We start from the raw sequence: 25,041 nt of genomic DNA, 5'->3' as shown, positions 1-25,041 counted from the left end.
CAGGTGAGCTGATTTGCCCTGAATGGTATCGAGCTTCTCAAGTGTAACTGGAGCTGCAGTTATCTGGGCAAGTGGTGAGTATTCCATTGCACTCCTGATTTCTGCCTTGTAGATGATGGACAGGCTTTGGGGAGTCAGTTACTTGCTTCAGGATTCCTAGTCTTTGACCTGCTCTGGTAGGCACAGTTTTTATATAGCTAATCCAGTTATGTATCTGGTCAATGGTAACCCCCAGAATGTTGATATTGGAGGATTCAGCAATGATAATGCCATTGACTGGCAAAGGGCAATGGTTAGATCCTCTCTTGTTGGAGATTTCTTTCTATTCATTCGTGGAAGATGGGCATTGCTGACTGGCCAGCATTTATTGCCCATTTCTTGTTGTCCTTGAGAAGCTGGTGGTGAGCTGCCTTTTTGAATCGCTACAGTGCATGTTCTGTGGGTTGACCCATAATGCCGTTAGGGAGGGAATTCCAGGATTTTGCCTGGTATTGCCTGCGACTTGTGCAGTGCACATGTTCACCTGCCACTTGTCAGCCCAAGCCTGGATATGGTCACTGCATTTGGACAATGACTGCTTCAGTATCTGAGGAGTTTATATTAGTTCATGCCCCCAGATTATGCATCCAGTAACATAAGTACTGTAAGTTCATATGATATAGGAGCAGAATTAGGCCAATCAGCCCATCAGTCTGCTCCGCCATTCAATCACAGCTGATATGCTCCTCATCCCCATTTTCTTGCCTTCTCTCCATAACCCATAAGATACAGGAGCAGAATTAGGCCATTCAGACCATCGCTATATTATATAGCAACTTTACGGCTAATTTTCTGCAGCAATGCACGCACGTCACCTTTGAGCTTTACTAATTTTTGCACTTTTTCTTCTAAATCTTTGCATCTGCTGTCATAGTTATTCTTTAAATGTCACAGTCTAGATAGTGAACTGTTCAACCACTGGCAGCATCACACCTAATGTGTTCTCGCCTAATCTCCACAAACACGTTTCCCCAGTAGAGATCAACGTCTCAGGAATGGGAACCCCAAGTAATATCTTTTCCCCCTCCCCTTCGCCACGTAGAGGCAGCTATAGTGCAATTCCCACTGTTCTGACTCGAGATTAGCTAACTCAACATAGACCAAGGATTGAACCTCAAACCATCCTACTTTGTGTGGTTCAGCATTCACCAACCCAGCCATCAGAGGAAGGGCCTTATTTCTATTTTTAAATCCATGAAAACATTTCTGACCTTCTTTCACTCATAAACTTCACTGCACCACCAGCTTGGGTGGTCAAAAGTTTACACGCCCAATAAGAATCATATGCACATCATGTGCAGAATTCTTCTATTCTGTGCAAAAGGCATCGCCAGGGTTAATGGGAATAAATGGAGTGCTGCTCACCTTGGTACAGTTCTCACACACCACATCTTTAATAGTTTCTGAGGAGATGAAGTGTTGCAGGCAGAGGTCCAATGTCACAGGTCTGCCCTGCAAAGGCATAAAATAACAGGTTATTTAAAACCAGTGTTGCACAGAGCAGATGCACTAGCACAACATAACACTCACAATCTTTGCATTTATATAGTTTCCTTATCATAAAATCCCTACAATGCAGGAGGAAGATATTCGACCCATTGAGTCTGCACCAACTGTAATCCCACCCAGGCCCTGTCCCCGTAGCCCCACGTATTTACACTGCAAGTCCCCTGACACTAAGGGACAATTTATCACGTCAATCAACTTAACCCACACATCTTTGGACTATGGGAGGAAACCCATACAGACACAGGGAGAACATGCAAACTCCGCACAGACAGTGACCCAAGCCAGGATCATCCATGACAGAAAAGCATAGCTATCAATTAGAAAAGTCACTTTCCAGCTTTAGTGAACTGTAAAATAAGTCATTGGGCAGCATGGTAGCACAGTGGTTAGCACTGCTGCTTCACAGCGCCAGGGACCCGGGTTTGATTCCAGACTTGGGTCACTGTCTGTACGGAATTTGCAAATTCTCTGCGTGGGTTTCCTCCGGATGCTCCAGTTTCCTCCCACATTCTGAAAGACGTGTCAGTTAGATGAATTGACCCGAACAGGCAACGGAGTGTGGCGACTAGGTGAATTTCACAGTAACTTCACTGCAGCGTTAATGTAAGCCTTACCTGTGACGAATAAATAAACTTTAAAACATTTTAATTTGTTTCCTCCATCTCCACTTCAATCCTTTTTAAACCATGACAATACATCTGATAATGTGTGTTGATGGAATCATGGAGTCTTTTCTATCTGCATGTGCTGCTACAGGTGCAGATATAAACTCGTGTAACTCTTTTCAAATGACCACTGGCAATATCCATAATTGAAACAGCTGACAAAAGGCTACCATAAGCAGCGACAAACCATCTAAGGAAGGCAACACTTTTATCATGGAAAAACTGTATGTAATCCGAAACCTGTAACAATACAATTGCTTACCTGCGACCACTAGACTGCAGTGTCGCACCAAAAAAGGGAGACTTGCACACTATCTGTAACCCTCACAACTTGCCTGGGCAATCTCACTAACTGTCCTGGCTGGAGACAATTCACACCTCTTTAACCTCTCTCCACTCACACTGTCTGCACTTGTAAAGACTTGATTACCTGTTAAGCCTCGCATTCCAACCATTATCTTGTAATTGAGTCTACATGTGCCCTGTTTGTGCACCAAATCCTGCACTCACCTGATGAAGGGGCAGTGCTCCAAAAGCTCGTGCTACCTGTTGGACTTTAACCTGGTGTTGTGAGACTACTTACTGTGCCTACCCCAGTCCAATGCCGGCAGCTCCACGTCATGCATTTATATAGCATCTATCAGGATCTCTGGACATCCCAAAGGGCTTTACAGATAACTAAATACTTTTTGAAGTGTAGTCACTTTTGTAATGTAGGAAGAATTGTAATCAGAGTATCCAAACACTTTCACTCTCTTTCCTACGGTGAGACTTTGCTTTCAACTTCCTCTAATTTTTTCCAAAAGTAGGTTATTTTGATTTAATTCCATTCTTTTGCTCTCACCATGTCTCCTCTTTCCCCCTTCCTGGAGCCTGTATCACACCTTCGTTCGTTTCCATTTCCACCCCAGTTGTATCTCTTCTGCTCTGCTGCTCCTGGAGTCCCACTCAACTGAGCTTCTCTGACTTGTCTCAAACTACATGCTGGTCCCATTTCCTCTTCACACCCCACACCTCAAAATACATTCTTCAGCCAGATTCCAGTTGAATCATCCACAGCCTCAGTTCCCACTCAGGACTCAATTCCCTTCCTCTTCCCCACTTTCTCCCATATAATTTACCTAGAAGAGGAGAAATGTGCATTTATATACAACTTAGAACATCCCAAAATGCCTTAGCAGCCAATGAAATACTTTTGAAATGTAGTCACTGTGCACAGCAAACTCCCACAGACAGTCATGTAACTATAACCAGATTACCCATTTCACTGATGTTGGCTGAGGGATAATATTGTCTGAGACACAGGGGAAAACTCCCCTGCCCCTCTTTGAACAAATAGCAAGATATCTTTTGTGTCCATCTGAGCGAGCAGATGCTTTCTCACCTGAAAAACACCCTTCAGACACCAGGGCTGTGCTGCATCAGAGAGTCAGCGCTCAAGTCTCTGAAGTTGCTACACCACACACAAGCACAATGAATTTGCCTGTTCTTAATCAGTAGAAATAATACAATGTAATCAGCACAAAATGAATTGTAGACAGTACATACCCACGTGACTGTTGGAATGCTGAGGGAGAGACTGTCAAATGTGTCATACCTCACAGGACTCTGACAAGAAAAATGCAAAGCCAGCGATTATGTGAAGTTCTCACTGCAGTCTTTCCTTACACCCATGCTTCGCATAATGCATGGAGCCCAGAGAGAGGGAGGGCAGTAGCAGCCTATCTCCCTCCTCGACCAACACCGTCCCCCCCCCCCCCCCCCCCCCCCCACCGCCCACAACCGCAACCACGGTACTTCCAACCATAGCAGGACTGTTCTGCCCCAGTCCTCTGTGGGCTTAAGTTCACAGCTTATCATCTACAGAACCAGGATTAGAAAAAGAGAAACAGCATGTGAGCAAATAAAACTATGCAAAACTCAGCATGTGAACCCGAATCACAGGTTCTAAAGTGAGTCACAGCTTAGGACTATAGCTCTCAACAAACAAGTATCCTTGTCTTCCACACAGAACAGGAATTTTGTATGGCTTATCCCTCCACAGGTTTACAATGCTTCATACAAATATGATGGTGTTTGATAACATAGAACATAACAATGCAGTACAGGCCCTTCAGCCCTCAATATTGCGCCAACCTGTGAAACCAATCTAAAGCCCGTCTCACCTACGCTATTCCAATATCATTCATATGTTTATCCAATGACTATTTAAATGCCTTTAATGCTGGCGAGTCCACTAAGGTGGACATAGAGAAGATGTTTCTACTTGTGGGCAAATCCAAAATTAGAAACCTTGACCAACTGTAGGGACTGCAAAAATGTCACTATTGAGCCAACGAAGAGTTCAGGAAATAGGTCTTCAATCAGTGTGCTTAGAATGTGGGAAACCCTTTCACAAAAAGTAGCTGAGGGAATATCACAGCATAATATTTAAGGGGAAGTTGCATAAAAACATGAGGGTAAAAGGAATAGAAGGTTACTCTGATGTGGTTATATGTAGAAGGGGTGGGAGAGAACATGAACATCATAGCCAAACAGCCTGTTTCTGGGATAATTCTACATAATTCAATGCTAACTCACTTGCAGGGGTGATAGCAAGCAACCTCAATCACCCACGATTCTCTTGTTTCCACTTGTTCTCTTCCATGGGGATTTCTAATGGCAATCAATCTGGCAAAGTTAATAAACAATGTAGGGATTGGCATGGAATGTTCCCCAGCTCAGGCTCTGCCAGCCAGCACTGTGGAGCTTTCAACATGCTTGTTGGAATTTACAGCGCAGGCACATGGACACGGCTGCAAGTTAGAATATTAGCATTTACATTCAGAATGTCTGATTTTCAAAGTGAGAACAGAAACATAACTCAGGTTAGGACTTCAGTAGATAACCAAAATATACCATTTAAAGCTTAAAAACTTATGTGTGTTTACACAAAAGCAGAAATAGACCATTTACCCTGACTCGCTGCCATTCTTTGAGATCATGGCTGACCCTGACTGCACTTCATATCCCTCGATTGGATAACAAAATTTAGATATTAAATCAAGTCCAGCCAACCCTTTTCAAAGCTTTGACAAAGGGTCATCTGGACTCGAAACATTGGCTTTTTTCTCTCCTTATAGATGCTGCCAGACCAGTTGTGGTTTTCCAGCATTTTTTCTTTTGGTTTCAGATTCCAGCATCTGCATTAATTTGCTTTTATTTTTAAGATATTAATCTCAGCTTTATCATTTAAAATGGAATCTTGGTCTTGTGATATTATCGATAGACTATTAATAATATTCCAGGGACTCGGGTTCAAATCCCATCATGCAGACAGTGGAACTTGAATCCAATAAAAAATGCCTGGAATTAAGAATCTACTGTGACCATGAAACTATTGTCAAAAAAACTCATCTGGTTCACTAATGATCTTTAGGGAAGGAAACCTGTTATCCTTACCCAGTCACATGACTCCAGAGACACAGCAATGTGGTTGACTCTCAACTGCCTGCCAAGGGCATTGAAGGATGGGCAATAAATGCTGGCCAGCCAGCGACACCCACGAGACATGAATGAGTAAAAAAAATTGCAGTTTTGCAGAAGAGAGTTCAAAATTTTTATTATACTTTGCCTGTAGATCTATTTCCTAACTACACACCTGAAAAGTCTGGCACTAATTTTTAACTGTGCCCTGTAGCTGTAGACCACCTTGCCAGCGGAAAGTTTCTCTGTATCTAACTCTACCTTGTGTACTTTTCAATCAAATCACCCTTTAGCCTTCCGAATTCCACGCAATACAATGTAGTTTATGTAATCTCTCCTAGTAATTTAACCCTTGGAGTTCAGGTATTGTTCTGGTAAACCTAGGCTGCATTCCCTCCAAGTGTAAAGCATTATTAGGTGAATTCATCTCTTCCTTCCCACACAAACCCACCTGTTGCTCGCACCGCTTGCACACCATGTTGCTGGTTAGTCGGCCATGGAACGGATGCTGAGACCTCCAAGGGCTTGGTGGTGGCAGCAAAGGCCCTTAAATAGTGAACAGATACAATATTAACTGACAACAGTAGATTTGCGATAAATCCTGCAAAACGTATCAGGCAACTTAGTGTGGAGTTCAATCGCAGTGGTTGCAGTAAAAAGACAGAAAACAATCTTGGAAAGACAGCTGGAAATCACATTTTGATAAAAGGTTGGCAGCAAAAGACTAACAATAAGTAATGATCAAGACTTGCTTGAATAATCTTCGGATTGAGTTGACCAATTTGGTTGGATAACAAAACATTCTTGTAGAGAATTTTCCCTTGGTAACATTTATATTTTGTAACTGTCCCATTATCAGTTTATGTGGTCCAGTGTCAAATTGTGTTAGATAATGTTCCTGTGAAGCACTTTGGGACGTTCCACTATCACAGAATCCCTACAGTGCAGAAAGAGGCCATTCAGTCCATAAAGTCACACTGACAACAATCCCACCCATGCTCTATCCCTATAACCCCATGTATTTATCCTGTTAATCCCCCTGACACTGAGGGGCAACTTAGAATAGTCAATCAACCTAACCCACACATCTTTGGATTAGATTAAGGGTGACTTTTAAAATAAGCATATACAAGTAGGAGGCTTTTAAAAATCAAATACAATGCTACCTTTTCAACATTCAAAGTCACGGTTCCGGTAAGCCTTTATCATGATGTAGTCCTTCAAATCAGAACTCAATCTTACAAGTTTTCCATGTATGTTGGCTATAAGCATGATATTGCCTGGAAAACCTATGGCTTCAATCTCTCCAGTCGCACCGTTATTGTTGCTCAATACGCTAGCATGCAGAGTTATTCACTAACACAGCTGGAATGAGAATGTACATCACTGAAGTTCATTCTGGAACAAGGGTTCTTACCTCGGCTCCTGCAGCTCAGCTGCTTGTCCTCCGGTTCTGGCTGAGCCTATAGAACCAGAGACACAGGTTACCAAGGCTGTTTCAGTAGCCTCATTGCAGTGTTAATGTAAGCCTTACTTGTGACTATAAATAAACTTAAACTTTACTTTAACTTTATGTATTCATGAGGTGTAGTTTGAGGTTGTGAATTCAGTGAGTTATGATAATATCTCTCACTTCACATTCCTTCGCTGTCTGGAAAATAAAGCAGCTCAACATCAACTAACAACTCACGTAGAAAAATGTCCCCCATAACATTTCACAGGCTAATATTAGGGAAGGTGACTACAAGTTTGGTCAGTGTTTGATTTGATTGACTGTTGTCACATGTGTTAACATACAGTGAATACTATTGTTTCTTGCGCACTACAGAGGCAAAGCGTACCGTTATAGAGAAAGAAACGAGAGAGTGCAGGATGTAGTGTTACAGTCATAGCTAGGGTTTAGAGAAAGATCAACTTAATGCGAGATAAGTTCATTCAAAAGTCTCTGGTCTGAGCAGTGGCAGTATGTCTACCCGAACCCTCTTTGATATAAACCATACTCCTTGAGAGGTAAATTATTTCCAAACTATTTCTGTGGAAAAATGCAGCCACACGCAACTTTCGCGATCAGACTATTTTCGTAGAATCCCTACAGTGCAGAAGGAGGCCATTTGGCCTATCAAGCCTGCACCAACTCTCTAACAGAGCATCTTACCAAGCCCTATCCCCGTAACCCTCATGTACTTACCCCCTAATCTACACATCTTGGGCCTCCAAGGGGCAACTTAGCATGGCCAATCCACCTAAACTGCACATCTTTGGAGTGCGGGAGGAAACCAGAACAGAAACGAGAACATGCAAACTCCACACAGATAGTCGTCCAAGTTGGAATGAAACCCGGGGTCCTCGGTGCTGAGAGACAGAAATGTTGACCACTGGGCCACCATGTTTGTACATAGTTCCTTTTTAAAATCCCAGTTCCGTTTTGGACACAGCAAAAGGTGGTGGGTTTTCTTAGAACATCTCACACACCATGTGATCTTATAGTCAAGTCAGGACAGGAGCCATTAGAACATAATCCCAGTGTAAAAGCCACTTTACCTCCAGAGACCGAACGTCGAACAGATGTGCAACTCGAGGCTGGCGGTCTCGCTCGTCTTCCAGGGCTGCAGTGAGAACATGAAATAACTCGTGTGCATCCTGCCGACACAAGATTAAAAGATCAGCTTTACTCAGTGAGAACAGGAAAAGGGGTCAGAAAGAGAGTCCAATGTGACAGAATGAACACTGTCAGAACTCACTGAATTCACAACTCAAACCGCACCTCGTGAATAGGTGAAGCAATGACTTAGGGAGGGGGTTTGGTAGGAATTGACACGTTTGCCAAATGTTTAGAAGTAGACGCACATGAACGTAACATGCAAATACTGATGACAGAAACTAAATGAGCCAACAGCAGTCAGTGAAGGTACAGGAGGTGATATTAAGTAAATGATGCTCGAATAAACTGGTGACAACTTTGTGTTGGTTGTAATGTGACCAATTTGTAACCTACAAGCTGTAAGAGCCAGCTGACCCAGTAAACCATTGAATCAATTGCAGAATGATGTGATCAGCTGACCAGCAGACTCACTATAAATGAGAACTGTTGGGAATCATGGGGAGCTTGGATTGGCCTAGGGCGAGGCCCCAAGTTTGGAGTAATGACATTTCTTTATTAAACCTTTTCTTTGTTTTACAAGTTGGAGTAAATTTTGTTATATTTTTATTATCCGCATTTGAAGAGTTTCTTCTGAAGCAACAAATGACCCTCAGCAATGTTAAGAATGACAGTATAAAGAATCATAAAATGACAGCACCGAGATGGTCATTTGGCCTGGTACAGCAGCAATAGTTCTTTAACAGGATCTCTTCCCTGGAATTTGAGAACTGTCGACGGAAGCGCACTGAGTATCTATTACTGATGATACAGGGAAACACTGCAGATTAGTATCTATCACTGAAAGTTACTAAACCAACAAGATCCTTCCCCGCTACTACTGGTGATTGTGTTCATATTTCAGTCCGACTCCTTCAACAGTGACACTGCCATATGAGCACGGGGTTGTTAGATGTCTGAATGCTTACCTGCTCTTCGAATGAAGACATTTGCCATTTGTACATTCTCAAGACTTCCAGGAGATTTCCGGCGTCCACCACATCCTCTGACGTTTCTTCCCCATTGGACAATACTAGCAGTAGAAAAGCAGAAAATGAAACACGCAATGTGTGACAATCCCCTTGGACCTCAATTCATCCAAACAGGAGAATTCAGACCTGCATCTGAGCCACAGCTCCATGCAAATGCAATGGGCAGAGGGACTTGCATTTACAACCTTGGGACATCTCAAAACGCATCACAGATAATGGAATAGACTTTTATGTTTATGGTGATCAATATACTGACAAACAGCAAGGCGCTTTCAGGAGTTATGTCGTTGGATTCCTGAACCTGCCGAAAAAAATCACTGCATTTCAAATTGCTGCAAATGAACTAATTCTGTATGTTGTAGGTAGAGTGGCACAGTGGTTAGCACTATTGCCTCACAGTGCTAGGGCCCTGGGTTCAATTCCAGCCTCAGGTGACTGTGTGGAGTTTGTATGTTCTCCCTGTGTCTGCGTGGGACTCCTCTGGGTGCTCCAGTTTCCTCCCACAGTCCAAAGATATGCGGGTTAGACGGACTGGCTGTGCTAAATTGCCCCTTAGTGGCAGCGGGATTAGCAGGGTAAATGTGTGGGGTTCAGGGGATAGGGCCTGGGTGGGATTGTTGTTGGTGCAGGCTCAATGGGCAACTGGCCTCCTTCTGCACTGTAGAGATTCTATGATTCCATACTCGGGGAAGATGCATTTAAAAAGTTGCCCTCTAGTCAATCCCTGGTTTGTGCCGAATCAGCTCACCTTAATTAGGCTGACAGTTTGCCTCAGTACTGCTGAGCTGGTGAAGGGAGGGATGAACAGTGCAGCTCAATCAGCTTCTGATGTTAATCAAGCTGGCCGGTAAACCTAAACCAAGACATAGCTGTTCTTTATGGAGAGAGTTTATTGAATTTTCAATCTCACAGCTCACCTTCCACATGACCCAGTGCCCCAGCTATCCTGTTTATATGCTCTTTTAATAAAAAGCCAATGAAATGAACTAATAAACTGGTAAGAGGCATGATAGTCCTGTAATAGGGCTGTAACAAAAAGAAAACTTTTAAAGGAACCTTACATAATTAAATTAAAATATCGTTTCTGGAACTGACAATGCGCTCCAGCCCTTTACAACAGGTCTAGACCCATGGGGGACCCTGGCAAATGGCCCTTGTTGGGTTAAGTACAGCCCCCAGGGAGAGAGCCCCCACTTCCCCAGAAGTACCAGGAGGGCAGTGGCAGAGTGAGACCTGTTAGGGAGGTTCAGGGTGGGGGTTCTGTTTCATGGTGTGGGGGAGATCCTTTTTGCAGACTTGGGGTGGGGGGGGGGGTGCAATCTGTCAGGGGCTGAGGTTGCTGGTGCAAAGGGTCCAGCATAACTCCATGGGTCTGACTCCTGCATTTTTTTTCCAAAACGCTTGAAAACGTGGCATGACAAGCCGGTGAGGCAGTTGCTGAGCTGCCCTCTGCCTTTCCCACCTGAGACAACACCTTGGAAAACAGAATCATTAAATTCTGCATATTAACTCTGTTTCTTTCCACAGATGCTGCTTGACCTCCCTAGTTTTTTTTTCCAGCCTTTTTTGTTCTTATGGCAGATTTGCAGTCTCCCCCGTATTTCCCTTTTGTCTCATTATCCCTCTCTTCCTTTGAGTCTCTAAACGAAGCTGCTGAGATCCAGCTTCTTACTCCAGGTGCACACCCAAAACGCACAGAATCACACAGCTCCAAGCCCATGAGTTCTCCCAATGAGCTTCTGGCTTCAAACGCACACGTGCAGGGGAGACACGCATGAAGAAAATAAACCACAGAACTAATCGTTTTCAACATTTTCTTTTGGCAAAAAGACGAAATAACGGAAATCTGAAATGAAAGCAGAAAATGCTGGAAATACGATCTGCCAACTTCTCATTAAAGATTAAACCCTGATCGGGGTCAGCTTTTTATCTTTGGCGAATGGTTAGTTGACTCTCACAGAGATACAGGAGGAACTTTGAAAGGCTGGATAGGACAGTGGATTAAACAAAGCTCAGCCGTGGCTGAACGGATGGTGAGTGAATGGTACCTCAAGCACCATTAGCACACAGTGGCAGCAGTGTATGTCATCTACAAGATGCACTGCAGCAACTCACAAGGCTTCTGTGACAGCACCACACAAACATGAGACCACCACCACCACCACCTAGATGGGCAAGGGCAACAGCCACATGGGAAAACCACAATCTGGAAAGTCCCCTCCAAGTCTCACACCCTCCTGCCTTGGAAATATATCACCATTCTTTTAATATCACTGTGTAAACCTCCTTCCTCACACCACAGCAGTTCAAGAGGGCAACTCGCGACCACCTTCTCAAGGGAATTAGATATGGGCAATAAATGCTGGCCTTACCTGCAACGCCCACATGCTATGAACAAACAATGAAAGAGCACAATGCAATGGCCAACTTTGAACATGTAACTTCCGCCAAAGAAAAGGATCTGTACCTTAGCCTGTCGGAACTCTGATCTATATCTTGCCCCCTTCCCGCTCAGTGTCTCACCTTGGAGCAATCGGAGCAGTGTGACAGAGAGATAGGGACAACGCTCTTCCTGGGGGCTATCCAGGTTGTAACGCTTGGTAAAATCATCGAGCCAGCGGATGAAGGACGGACAAGCAGCCAGACCCTGGACCAGGGAGTTCATAAAGCAGGTGTTGCCCAGGTTCAAAAGGCCTGGGACTAAGCCTGGAAAAGAATAATTTCCAAGGTCACGATCAGCTCCCAGCAAGTTACTCATTAAATTGTCCCATTAATAAGATCAGTTTTTTCTGATAAGTCATTTCTCCCTTTTATGTTGCATCCATCTCAAAGTTTAACAGATCAAAATGCTCTAATTTAGTGTAGGTCTGTTGAAGAGGCTGAAGCATTGAGAACTGTCAATTCCAAGCTTCTAGTAAATAAGAGGCATAAGCATCAGTCGGATTGAGTTGCTTTGGCTCGTAAGGGCTGGACTGCCAGGGAATGGGAAGCTACTAGCAACCCCAATCTGGACACAAGCCAAGTTTATATATTTTACTTGGGAAAATTCCTGCAGACGTGTCTCAGAGCATTCAAAACGCTTTGTCGCAAATGCAAAACAATAATTAAAATAAGGTAATTTTATAAGTCGAAATTCTCAAGGAATTTACTGACTTCGAGTTGGCCTCAAAATTACCTTCAATTACTTGGGATTCCCACAGGGGGTACAAAAGTTTATTTATTAGTCACAAGTAAGCTTACATTAACAGTGCAATAAAGTTACTGTGAAAAGTACTGTGGTCTTTCAGCAGTAGATCACATTAACATCTATCTATTACAAACAAGCTGCAGTTCAACCCCAAGGCAATATCAAGGGATGTCCGATATATTATATAGTATAAAAACAGATCCATATTCTCGGATTGAGAAGCCTTGTAACCAGTCCTCCTCCCCGTCCCCCCGTCCCCCTGTCAATACAGCGCCGTTGGAGCAAGCATACAGACAAGCTGGAAAGTTTGAGTTTCGATTCCCCAAATGTTAATTTGACTGCTGCAGTCTGTCGGAATCACTGATCCCTCCAAGCTACTTTGCATCAGTGCTGAAGTATTTTAGAGTGCGAGAGAGAACGATGGGGGTTGGCGGGGGAGAAAAGAGACAGCGAGAGATAGAGATAGAAAATAAAAAGAGCATCTTACCATCAGGATTATTTTTAAATAATAAACAGTTACAAAAAATCATGATGTAACATCAAAGCATCTTTCTGTTTTGTTCCATCCATGCGGGTTGGTAGTTTTAAAAAGGATTTTTTTTTGCTTAAAGGTGAAGTGCTGATGATAACACGTTAGCTTGGCAAGGTGACAGAGCCTGACCATTTGACAGAGCTGAATTAGCATACCCAGTCAATGCTGAATCATCCTTCCCTGATCGATGGCTACAATAATTCAGTTCCTTAACAGCCGGCCGACCTCAGTGGCTCCTTGAAGGCAACACATCCCGACTATGCCATTGGAATTCACCAGTCAAGAAATGAGCAACGGAAAGCTTCTTGCCTGTTTTGTGAATGCTTCTGCTCAAGGCGAGGGGTGGGAACACTAGGAGATGGGAGGGTCCCCTATTGCTCAGTCCCTGCATCAAGCAGTCTGAAGGTCAGGCACTACATGATAAGACGCTGGGAGAGGCACATACACCTTGTGTCAAAATTCCAACATCACGTGCCACTGTACCAGCTGAAGAACTTCTCCACCCTAAGACTGCCAAGTAATGCCTGAACATGGGAGTCCACAATGACTGGCACTGGTGTCGAGGCCACCTAAACCCATTTCAAACACAATTGGTACAGCCAACAGACAAAATGAGATGCTCAATTCCCCTCCATCCCCATCATAGTATAACATAACAAAGCAGGAGGCCATTTGGCCCACTGTACCTGTGCCAGCCTTGTGAAGGAGCTTTCAAATTAATTGCTCCCCGCCCGCCCTTTTCATGTAGTCTGCATATTTTCCCTCTTCAAGTATTTATCCAATTTCCTTTAGAAAGTTTCTACAGAATCTATTTGCACCACTCTTTCAAACAGTCCATTCCAGATCATAACAACTCAGTGCATAAAAATAAATTCTCATCTCTCCTCTGCTCCTTTTGATAATTAACTTAAATCAGTGACTCCTGACGACCAAATCATCTGCCACTGGAAACAGTTTCTCTTCATTTACTCTGTCAAAACCTTTATGATTTTGAACATCTCTGTTAAACCTGTTGTTTCTAGAGGAACCAGTGAGGAAATGGGCTCAGTTAGACCTAGTATTGTGTAATGAGACAAAGCTAATTAGAACTTTATACTAAAGGATCCTCTGGGGAAGAGTGATCATAATATGATAGAATTTCACATGGAGTTTGGGAGTGACAGAGCTAAGGCCAAAACTAACATCGTGAATTTTGGAGGTATGACGGGCAAATTGGGTAGACAGAATGGGAAATTTGATTAAAAAATATAATAGTGGATTCAATTTAAAAAATGATTGGATAAGCAATGGCAAACATTTAAACGATTCTGAGAGATTTCTTCTGCTGGCCAGAGAGTTTAGGACTACAGCCTAGAACTGGTGTCAACTATTTAGAACTGAAATGAGGAGAAATTTCTTCACTCAGAGGGTTGTGAACCTTCAGAATTTGTTAGACCATAAGCTGTAGGAGCAGAAGTGAGTCTGCTCTGCCATTCCATGAGATCATGACTGATCTGATAATCCTCAGCTCCACTTTCCCACCTTATCCCCATAATCCTCGATTCCCTCACTGACTAAAAATCTAACTGTCGAAAACTTGTGCTACCAAATAAACCTGTTGGACTTTAACCTGGTGTTGTGAGACTACTTACTGTAACTCAGAGGGATTTGAATAACCTGGTGCCGAATATATACAGGATTTTTGGAAAGAGAATCAATAGAGATGGGAATAAAGGAGGAAAAAGAGTTGATATAGAAATTTAGCCATGATCTTGCTGAATGGTGGAGCAGGCTCAAGGGACCACAGGGTTAACCTTCCCTGTACTTCTTATGACTTAATTTTTACTCTAAGGAGAACAATTCCAGTTCCTAGAAGCAAAACCTTAGGCTCTTTCTACTACACCCAATGCCACTAATATTTAAAATTGGTGAAGCAAAAAGACCATGATTACTTAATTTCAAAAGATTCTGATGAAAATAAGCAGCTTCTTCAAATACTTGCTAAGGAAATATAAATATGTGCTAAATAAACCAGGTTAGGGAAAATAACCTGTCAAACGACACAAATCGTAACGGCCAAATGCAACCAACTTCTGTCTGAGCAACAGTATCTGTCAATATTTGTTCAGAGCTTCCATTGATTTTTAGAGCTATGCCAGGCAGACAGTGGGGTTGGGTACAGGCTGCGCTCACAGTGGCTTCGAATGCTTTGATTTTACAACAGAAAACATTCATTCTGCCGCACCAAATGCCTGAGAAAAACAGGATTGTGACCAATTAAAAGCAGTTATATATATCTTATGCGAAGAAAGGAGACATCATCACTGAGGCACTGGCAGAGGTGGGACATGAGCTGGGAGGCAGTGACATGGTGGTAATTACAAGACCTAGGCTAATGCTCCAGGGACATGGGTTAAAATGGTGAAATTCAAATTCAATAAAAATATGGGATCAAAAGGTGACCATAAAACCATTGTCGATTGCTGTAAAAACCCCATCTGGTTCACTGATGTTCTGTAGGGAAGGAAATCTGCCATCCTTACCTGGTCTGGCCTACATGTGACTCCAGAGCCACAGCAATGTGGTTGGCTCTTATATACCCTCTGAAATGGCCCAGCAGATTACTCAGTTCATGAGCAATTAGAGATGGGTAACAAACGCTGGCCTAGTCAGTGATGCCCATATCCCGTGAAAGAATAAATGAATAAAAAGGACAGTCAAACAGAACAGAGGTCATAAAATATAAGAAAAGGGTGAATACTTGAAGCGATTTCTGACAGTCACATTGCTTATGTAGAGTACCTTTCCTGCGTTTCTTTCTCTCAGTAATTGGTCCCCACAATACATAGATGCTGGCTGCCAACGCTGCAGCTATTCCTCCAATAACACCCCAGTTCTTCATCATTCTATTCCTGGAAAATAACAGATCAATTTTTTTTTAGCCAAATTTCACTCCTTCCTTGACGGCATCCACAGGCTCTCTCCACTCACCCAGAGGGTGGTGAATGTGTGGAATTCAGTACCACTGAATGAAGTTGAGGCCAAAACATTGTCAGATTTCAAGAAGAAATTAGAAACAGCTCTTGGGGCTAAAGGGATCATGGGATGCGGGAAGAAAGGAAACTCTTTTCTTTCCTAACCAAATAAACAAAATCAAATTAACTTAGGGACAACTCAGAAGGGCCAGCTCCCTAAAAGGAGGGGAACTGCCTGAAATAAAAGACAAACTGGAAAAGAAACTTAAAACATCAAATTAAAATGTGATTAAAGGGGTCCCTGTGATGCCCAACTGCCACAGAAGGCATCAACTTTGCCCTCAGACACCACATGCTCCTTTCTAGGGACGCCCGGCCATGAATGTAGTGGGAGGAAGGGAGGATCAGGACATTGAATTCAATGATCAGCCATGATCAAGATGAATGGCAGAGTGGGCTTGAAGGGCCAAATGGCCTATACCTGCTTGTAGTTTCTATGTTTCGATCAGGGCAAGGCCAGCAGGTGCACGGGAATGCCACCACCTGCAAGTTGCCTTCCAAGCCCCACGCTACCTTGACTCGGAAACGCACAGGCAAACACGATGAAAATAACAACTGCATAGCGTTTGCTGTGGGCAACACACCTTTGGAAGTAAGATAAAGGCAAAATACTGCAAAGCTGAAATTAAAACAGTAAATGTTGGAAAATCTCAGCAGGTCTGACGGCATCTGTGGAGCGAGAACTGAGCCAACATTTCAAGACTGAATGCCGACTCAAAATGTTGGCTCTATTCTCTCCCCACAGATGCTGTCAGACCTGTCGAGATTTTTCAACATTTTCTGTTTTTGTACCTTTGGAAGTAATTATCAGAAAAGTGGGATTGACGGGATGCTGCAGCTGAGGAGACCAATTCTGCCCATCATAATTCACCCATCCATTGACATTTTAACAATTACCCCACTCCCAATTATTTCTTAAACCAGATTTTTACCTCGCTACTCTTTCTGGAAGTTTATTATACATGCTGGCTCAGGAGACAATATTTATACAGCATCTTTCACAGCCTCAGTACATCGCAAAGCGCTCTACTACTAATTAAGTATCTTCTGAAGTGCAGCCAAATTGCAATCCGCAAACTCCCACAAACAGCAACGATATAGCGGCCACAAGCAGGAATAACGTGACCTGACATTTTTGTTTTTTAAAAAGGCAAGGCATTGGTCAGGACATTTAGTTTCCAAAGACTCTCCACATGCTATAAATTTTTATGAAAACACCATGTTAAAATCCAACAGGTTTATGTGGAATCTCGAACTTTCAGAGCGCTGCTCCTTCATCAGGTGAGTGGAGAGGTAAGTTTCACAAACGTGGCATATACAGACGAAGACACAATTTCAAGATAATGGTTGGACTGCGAGTCTTTACAGATAATGAAGTCTTTACAAGTACTGGTACAGGTATTTTGTCTGTATATGTTGTGTTTGTGAAACCTACCTGATGAAGGAGGAGTGCACTGAAAGCTTGTGATTCCAAATAAACCTGTTGAACTTTAATCTGGTGTTGTGAGACTTCTTACTGTATCCATCCCAGTCCAACGCCAGCATCTCCATATCATAAATTTCATCACCTTCCCTGAAGCACTGCCCTAGTTTTAAAAGGGGAAGCACTAATGATTGTCACAATGTCTGGGCTGCATTTGGGCAATCAGTATTGTTGCTGTCTCAAATAGTGACCGTCTTAAAATATCACCTCCAAGTTAACTCCGCTATCCACCAAATTCAGTGTCATGAGTGAATGGGCTCACACAGCAGAGGATGGGCATTCGGCCCATCTAAATCATCTGGGTTGGAAGAATAGCCCCATTGCCCCCTCTCCCTCTGTCAGTGCTAAGTGTATTGGCTCACAGAGCACAGGAAGGAGGGCATTCGGCCCATCAAGTCCATTCTGAGCTCCCTGGAAGAGTGCCCCCTGGGGTGGAGGGGTGTCAGGGGGAGCTCGGCAGACAGTCTCTGGCATCCCACCCTCAGGCAGCCCAGCCAGAGGAAAACCCCCTGGCCCCACACAGGGGAAGCAGACCCTGCCTGCGATGCCCCATGCAGTCGAATAGGCTGGCGGCCTCTGACAGAGGCTGGCACAGCCAGGGTGTGGATTAAACGGGGATCTGGGTGGTCTCCTTGTCCGGATTTCTCTCCCTCGCTCCCAGGCCCGGCTTCGCTTCACCTCACCTCACGGTGGCTCCGCTCTGCAGGAACTCCCGGACCAGCCTGTCGCCAGCCTCCGAGCGGGCCCCGGCTCCACTCCGCATTCCCCCCGCCCCCCGGCACACAGCAGCCGGCCCCAGCAACAGCTGGCTGGCTGGGGGAGGGAGGGAGGGAGGGGACACTCTGCGGCCGGACGCGGAACCAAAAGTCGCAGCCGCCCGGACTGCAAACGGCGGACACCAAACCCGCGCGCCGACCCCGCTGGGGGAGAGCATGTGTAGTCCTCCAGGCCGCTCGGTGGCGCTGTCAGTGCGGGGCCTCGTGGAGGAGTCAAAATGCGGTTTGTGCACTCCTCCAGCCATTTGATGGCGCTGTTAACGCAGGGTGCTGCTGGATGAGGCCGTGTGAGGCGTGTGCGGACCTCCAGCCCCTGGGTGGCGCAGTCAGTGCTTGGGAGGTGGTAGACACTTTATGCGTGCACTGACTTGCCGGCATTTGATCTGGGGACTCCTAAATAGTCACCATGGCATTTACGTGGATAAGTTTCAGATAACCAGCTGTTGTAGGATGCCCAGTGATGGGGCAATGCGTTGGTGATAGAATTGACTCGATTGCTGTTCAGCAACCTGGAGATTCTGTGAATTTATGCTCCTCTTAAGTACATATCGTGGATCAGCACCCACATCCCTCAATCTCAATATCCACCCGCCCAATTTAACATTCATCCCCAACTCAACCCCTCCAACTGAAAACCCACCCCCAAATTAACACCCATCCCCAACTCAACACTCGCCCCCCCCAATTCAACACCCACTCCAGCTCAACACCAACCCCCCCCCCAATTTAACACCCATTCCCCAACTCAACACTTGCCCCCCCCCAATTCAACACCCACTCCAGCTCAACACCCTCCTAACTCAACACCTACCCTCCCAATTTAACACCCATTCCCCAACTCAACACCCACTCCCCCACTCAACATTCATTCCCCCAACTCAACACCCAGCCCAGCTCAACACCCTCCTAACTCAACACCTACCCCCCAACTCAACACCCGCCCCCCTATTTAACACCCATTCCCCAACTCAACACCCACTCCCCCAACTCAACACTCACCCCCCCCCCCAATTCAACACCCACTCCAGCTCAACACCCTCCTAACTCAACACCAACCCCCCCCCAATTTAACACCCATTCCCCAACTCAACACCCACTCCCCCACTCAACATTCATTCCCCCAACTCACCACCCACCCCAGCTCAACACCCTCCTAACTCAACACCTACCCCCCAACTCAACACTCGCCCCCCCAATTCAACACCCACTCCAGCTCAACACCCTCCTAACTCAACACCTACCCCCCCAATTTAACACCCATTCCCCAACTCAACACCCACTCCCCCACTCAACATCCATTCCCCCAACTCAACACCCACCCCAGCTCAACACCCTCCTAACTCAACGCCCACCCATCCTCAACTCACCCAACTCAACACCCACCCCCCCAACTCACCATCCAGCCCCCTACTCAACACTCGTCCCCAACTCAACACCCAACCCCCCAACTCAACACCCAACCCCCCAACTCAACATCCATCCCCCATCTCAACACCCACCCCCCATCTCAACACCCACCCCTCAACTCAACATTCACCAACTCAACTCAACATCCACACCCCACTCAACTCCTTCCTCCAACTCAACACCCGACCCCCACTCAACACCCATCCTCAACTCACCCAACTCAACATCCATCCTCAACACCCAACTCAATACCCATCCTCAACTCACCCAACTCAACACCCAGCCCCCAACTCAACACTCATCCCCAACTCAACACCCAACCCCCAACTCAACACCCACCCCTCAACTCAACATCCACACCCCACTCAACTCCTTCCCCCAACTCATCACCCAACCCCCACTCAACACCCATCGCCCCCAACTCAACAGTCCACCAACTCAACATTCACCCATTCCCCACTTTCCACATTCACTCCACCCCCCACCCACATTCACCCCACCTACACACCCCATCCCCCACCTTCCCACTCACCCACACTTGCCCCATCCCCTACCCGCACTCACACTCTCACACTCATTCCCCACGTTCCACACTCACCCCATTCCTCACCTTCAAGATTGACGACCTCCACCACCAACGCACAATAGCAGCAATCTATACCATCTACAAGATGCAATGCAGCTACTCACCAAGGATCCTTAGACAACACCTTCCAAGCTCGTGACCTCTGTTCTCTTGAAGGACAAGGGCAGCAGATACACGGGAGCATCACCACCTGCAAGTTTTCATCCAAGGCGCAGGCCATCCTGACAGAATTATATCATTGTTCCTTCACTGTGGCTGGGTCAAAATCCTGGAATTCCTTCCCGAAGAGAACTGAGAGCGTAGTGACACTGTATGGATTGCGACAATTCAAGAGCAGCTTTTCAAGAGCAATTTGGGATCGGCACTAAATGCTAACCTTGCCGGTGACATGCCCATCCTATGAATGAATAAAGAAACCTAGGCTGATACTTAAGTGTGGTCCTGAATGCTCCCTACACCCATGGGGATGAACATAAAAGATCCCACTGTTCCATGAAGAGCAGGGCACTTTATCCCAGTGTCCTAGTCATTATTTATTCCTCAGTCAACAGATAATCTCATTATATATGTCTATGTTTTATTCGCCAATTATTTGGTAAAGTTTAAAGTTTATTTATTAGTGTCACAAATAGTCTTACATTAACACTGCAATAAAGTTGCTGTGAAAATCCACTGAGGGAGAATTTAGCATGGCCAATGCACCTAACCATCACGTCTTTCGGATTCTGGGAAGAAACCAGAGCACCTAGAGAAAACCCACACCGACATAGCAAGAACATTTTCTGCACTTAGTCTATCATGGGGCACCTTATCCAAAGCCTTTTGAAAATACAGATAAATTACATCTACCACAGCACCATTGTCTACTCTCTCCCTGTTACTTCCTGCCACAGTGTTTCCGACAAAAGCGACTGCATGTCAAAGAGTAAATAATTGGCTGTAAAGCACTTTGGGACATCCAAAGTTTGTGAAGGGTGTTGTATGATTAAAATTCTTTCTTTCATCTCCCCTCTCCATACTTCCCACAAGGGTTTCATTACTCTCACCCTCGAAAATTGCCTGAACTGGAAAACTAATTCGAATCCAGGCTATTCTGTAGCATTAATGTATTGTTATAGAGTCATAGAGGTTTACAGCATGGAAACAGGCCCTTCGGCTCAACTTGTCCATGTCGCCTTTTTTGCTAATCACTAAGCTAATCCCAATTGTCCGCATTTGGCCTATATCCCTCTATACCCATTTTATCCATGTAACTGTTTAAATGCTTTTAAAAAGACAAAATTGTACCCACATCTACTACTACCTCTGGCAGCTTGTTCACCCTCTATGTGAAAGAATTGCCCCTCTGGATCCTTTTGTATCTCTCCTCTCTCACCTTAAACCTATGCCCTCTAGTTTTAGACTCCCCTACCTTTGGGAAAAGATAGTGACTATCTCGCTGATCTATGCCCTTCATTATTTTATAGACCTCTACAAGATCACCCCTCAGCCTCCTACACTCCAGGGAAAAAAGTCCCAGTCAATCCAACCTCTCCTTATAACTCAAATTTCCTTATTGGAAATGGGAAAGTTTGAAGGGAACTGTTTTGGTTAGAGAACACAAGATGGAGCACTCCATGAGCAGAGGCTAAGTTGCTGTATATAATACTTTTAACTCCTTACAGGAATTATTCCTTTTTATTCAATATTTGATGACGAAGAATCCTGGAATCAGGTAAACGAAAGAATGTCATTCAAACATTAATCAGTTTTGCTCCTTCAGATGTCTTTAGTGTTTTCCAACATTATCTGTTTTCCTTCTTGGTGAGTCCCAGTTTCTATGGATCCTCTATTAATTTAGCTCAAAATTGCTGAGATATTGACGACCTACGTACCTACTGCCCCTTCTGTCAATCCCTTCTGTCAACCAATAGTGGGAAATTTGATTTTGATAGATAGAAATTATTCTAGGTGAAACCATTTCTAGACTGGGAATGAGAGAAGTTCCATGAAAGTGGAATGGATATGGAGACCTGCAGAGAGGAAAGGGAGATGGAGAGAAGAATGGGAAACTGGGAGCTGGAGAAAGGAATTGGTGACTGGGAAGCAGACGCAAGAATATGAGACTGGGACTTAGAGAGAAGAATGTGAGGCAGACTGGGAAACGGAGAGGGAGGAATGGGAAAGAGGGCTGGGAAAAAGGAATGGGACACTAATGGAAACATCTTCCTCACGTCCATTGTATCCAGGCCTTTCAGACTCTGTAAGTTTCAATGAGATCCCCCCTCATCCTTCTAAACTTCATTGAGTACAGATCTAGAATCCACAGACGTTTCCCACATAATAAGCTTTTCACTCCTGGGATCTTCCCGTGAACCTAGATTCTTTAGATACCAAAATTGCTTGCAATATTCCAAATGTGGTCTAACTAGAGCCTTATAAACCCTTAGCAGTACTTCCCTGCTTTTGTATTCCAGTCCTCTCAAAATTAATAAGTTTGTATTCCCCAGAATGGGTTTTAATTGCCAGTTCAGGTGGGCTTTTCCTACCTCATAGTTGGGTCTGTGATGAAGGTTGAAAGAGACTGAAAGTCATCATTAAAAACATCTCCATTATTGTACTATGTGATACCAGGAGAGCGAATCAAAGTGACCTGGGTGTTTATGCATCCTGCTATTCCTTTATTCCTGATGACCTAATGTACTAGTCAGAGGTTTGAGTATGAACACAAATAGCTTCAATTATATTCGTAAATGCTGGTAAGAAATGTAATTAGTGTGTATTTGTGTAGATGATGTCAAGGGACTAACAATGTAAACAGTTCACTTTAAGATCATCAATGACTCTTACGCACCATGCGTGTGGCCAGAAAACTCTCATGTTACCAACACATCACTATGAGCACTTACACAGGGCTCAAAGAACTCAACATGGTGGCACAGTGGTTAGCACTGCTGCCTCACAGTGCCAGGAACACAGGTTCAATTCCAGCCTTGGGTGACTGCCTGTGTGGAGTTTGCACGTTCACCCCGTGTCTACGTGGACTTCCTCCAGGTGCTCTGATTTCCTCCCACTCCATAGATGTGTGGGTTAGGTGGATTGCTCATGTTAAATTGTCCCTTAGTGTCTGTTCCAAGATGTGTAGATTAGCTGGGTAAATGTGCAGGGTTACAGGAATAGTGCCTAGATGGGATGCTCTGTTGGAGAGTCGTGGAAGACTTGATGGGCCGATTGGCTTCTTTCTGCCCTATAGGGATTGTATGAATCCATCAAAACCTGTCAGATAGTCAACCCAAATATGCTTCCACTCCTGAATGGAACACACACCCCAAAATATTTGGAACATTTATATTATATTTATTTATAGATATATCTCATATTTAAAATACACTCACAATAGAATTTGTGTATATATATATATAATTAAATTATTTCATTTTTCCTTTTTGACTGCCAATTCTTAGAAAAGAAATTCAATGATAAAATATATATTTTACTACATTATAAAGTTACCACATGTTGATACAGTGCTTCAGCAAGAGGCTCAAGATGGAGAGACACAATTTCAGGATATGTATGCCACACGATGGCACAGATGCTCAAAGACTGCATCTCACTGCTTGAGGAAACTCTACAAATTGGCACAGCCCAACCTCAATAAATGCACAAAGATATTTTTCTTCCAAAATCAATGTGTGTGTTTTTTTTAAAAGATTAAACATAAGCAAGATTGGGACACGAACAGTGTCAACATAAGCTAATTTAGCATGATGTTGGATAGGGATATGGGGTCATGTGCGTTTAGATAGCTCAGGTCACAGTGTGCCATTTGTAAAGGCACCAAACAAGACGTTGGTCATATAGCCACAGGATGGAACCCAAGGCCAGAATTTTACCACCCCAATCACTACAGGAATGGGAGCGGGCGAGGGGCAGACAACAGAAAGGTCTGTTTACCACGGGTAGGATTTTACAGTTTCGGGATGAGCAAGACCATAAAATCCCTCCCCTGTCACGTCTTGGGATGTGATTGAGCTTGTCCAGTGTGCTGGTCCTACCCAAGCCTGGTATATCGTGCTTGGAAAAATAAGGTGTGGCAAACAAGAATGAATCTGATAGCGGCCATGAGGTGGCACTCCAGTTATGAAGAGAGGCTGTAAAAGTTGGTCATACGTAATTGTCAGAAAGAAGCCCCATGGGTGTTCCTGTTGAAACATTCAAGATTCTAAAGACTATGGACAATGTGTTCAACACTGTTACTGATCTTATGGCAAGAAGGTTTGCCTTTACATTTGGAAGGGAGAAGGTGAAGAGGTCGTTTAGATTTAACCGCTTTATGCAGTGGGTGGTATGGCATACAAGCAAAATACTGTGGATCTGGAAATCTGAAATAAAAACAGAAAATGCTGGAAAATCTCAGCAGTTCTGGCAGCATCTGTGGAAAGATACAGAGAAAACATCTCAAGTGTAAATAACCTTGCGTTAACTGTCTCTCACTCTCTCTCCAGATGTTGCCAGACCTGCTGAGTTTATCCAACATTTTGTTTTTATTTTAGGTGCATGGTTTGGACTGCCAAGGAATGGAACAGTGAACAGGAGAGAGATAGTTAAGTGTTCACTTCACAGAATTATCATAGAAACGCTACCGTGCAGAAAGAGGCCATTCAGCCCATCGAGTCTACACTGACAACAATCCCACTCCAGGCCCTATTCCCACAACCTCACCAATTTACCCTGCTAATTGCTCTAACCGACATATTGAGGGGGCC

General features: G+C 44.3%; 1 protein-coding gene across 1 annotated transcript in view; it reads right to left on the bottom strand.

The window, feature by feature from the left end:
• The window catches only part of usp30 (ubiquitin specific peptidase 30), a 29,237-nt gene extending 10,889 nt beyond the window's left edge, over positions 1-18,348 (bottom strand). Inside the window, exons 1-9 of the mRNA XM_080208090.1 lie at positions 18,208-18,348; positions 15,809-15,918; positions 11,832-12,014; positions 9,246-9,349; positions 8,220-8,318; positions 7,096-7,141; positions 6,130-6,224; positions 3,762-3,821; positions 1,405-1,491 (exon numbers count right to left, since the gene is read on the bottom strand). Coding sequence (XP_080064216.1) covers positions 1,405-1,491; positions 3,762-3,821; positions 6,130-6,224; positions 7,096-7,141; positions 8,220-8,318; positions 9,246-9,349; positions 11,832-12,014; positions 15,809-15,918; positions 18,208-18,287 — 864 coding nt within the window. The 5' untranslated portion in view covers positions 18,288-18,348. The remainder of the gene's footprint in view (positions 1-1,404; positions 1,492-3,761; positions 3,822-6,129; positions 6,225-7,095; positions 7,142-8,219; positions 8,319-9,245; positions 9,350-11,831; positions 12,015-15,808; positions 15,919-18,207) is intronic.
• Positions 18,349-25,041: the final 6,693 nt, after the last annotated feature.

The sequence above is a fragment of the Carcharhinus amblyrhynchos genome, chromosome 20, assembly GCF_965287045.1.
Source record: "Carcharhinus amblyrhynchos chromosome 20, sCarAmb.v2.hapA, whole genome shotgun sequence".
NCBI classification, from domain to species: Eukaryota; Metazoa; Chordata; class Chondrichthyes; order Carcharhiniformes; family Carcharhinidae; genus Carcharhinus; species Carcharhinus amblyrhynchos.
The sequence above is the reverse complement of the archived record's forward strand: the minus strand, read 5'-3'. Positions and strand labels throughout refer to the sequence as shown.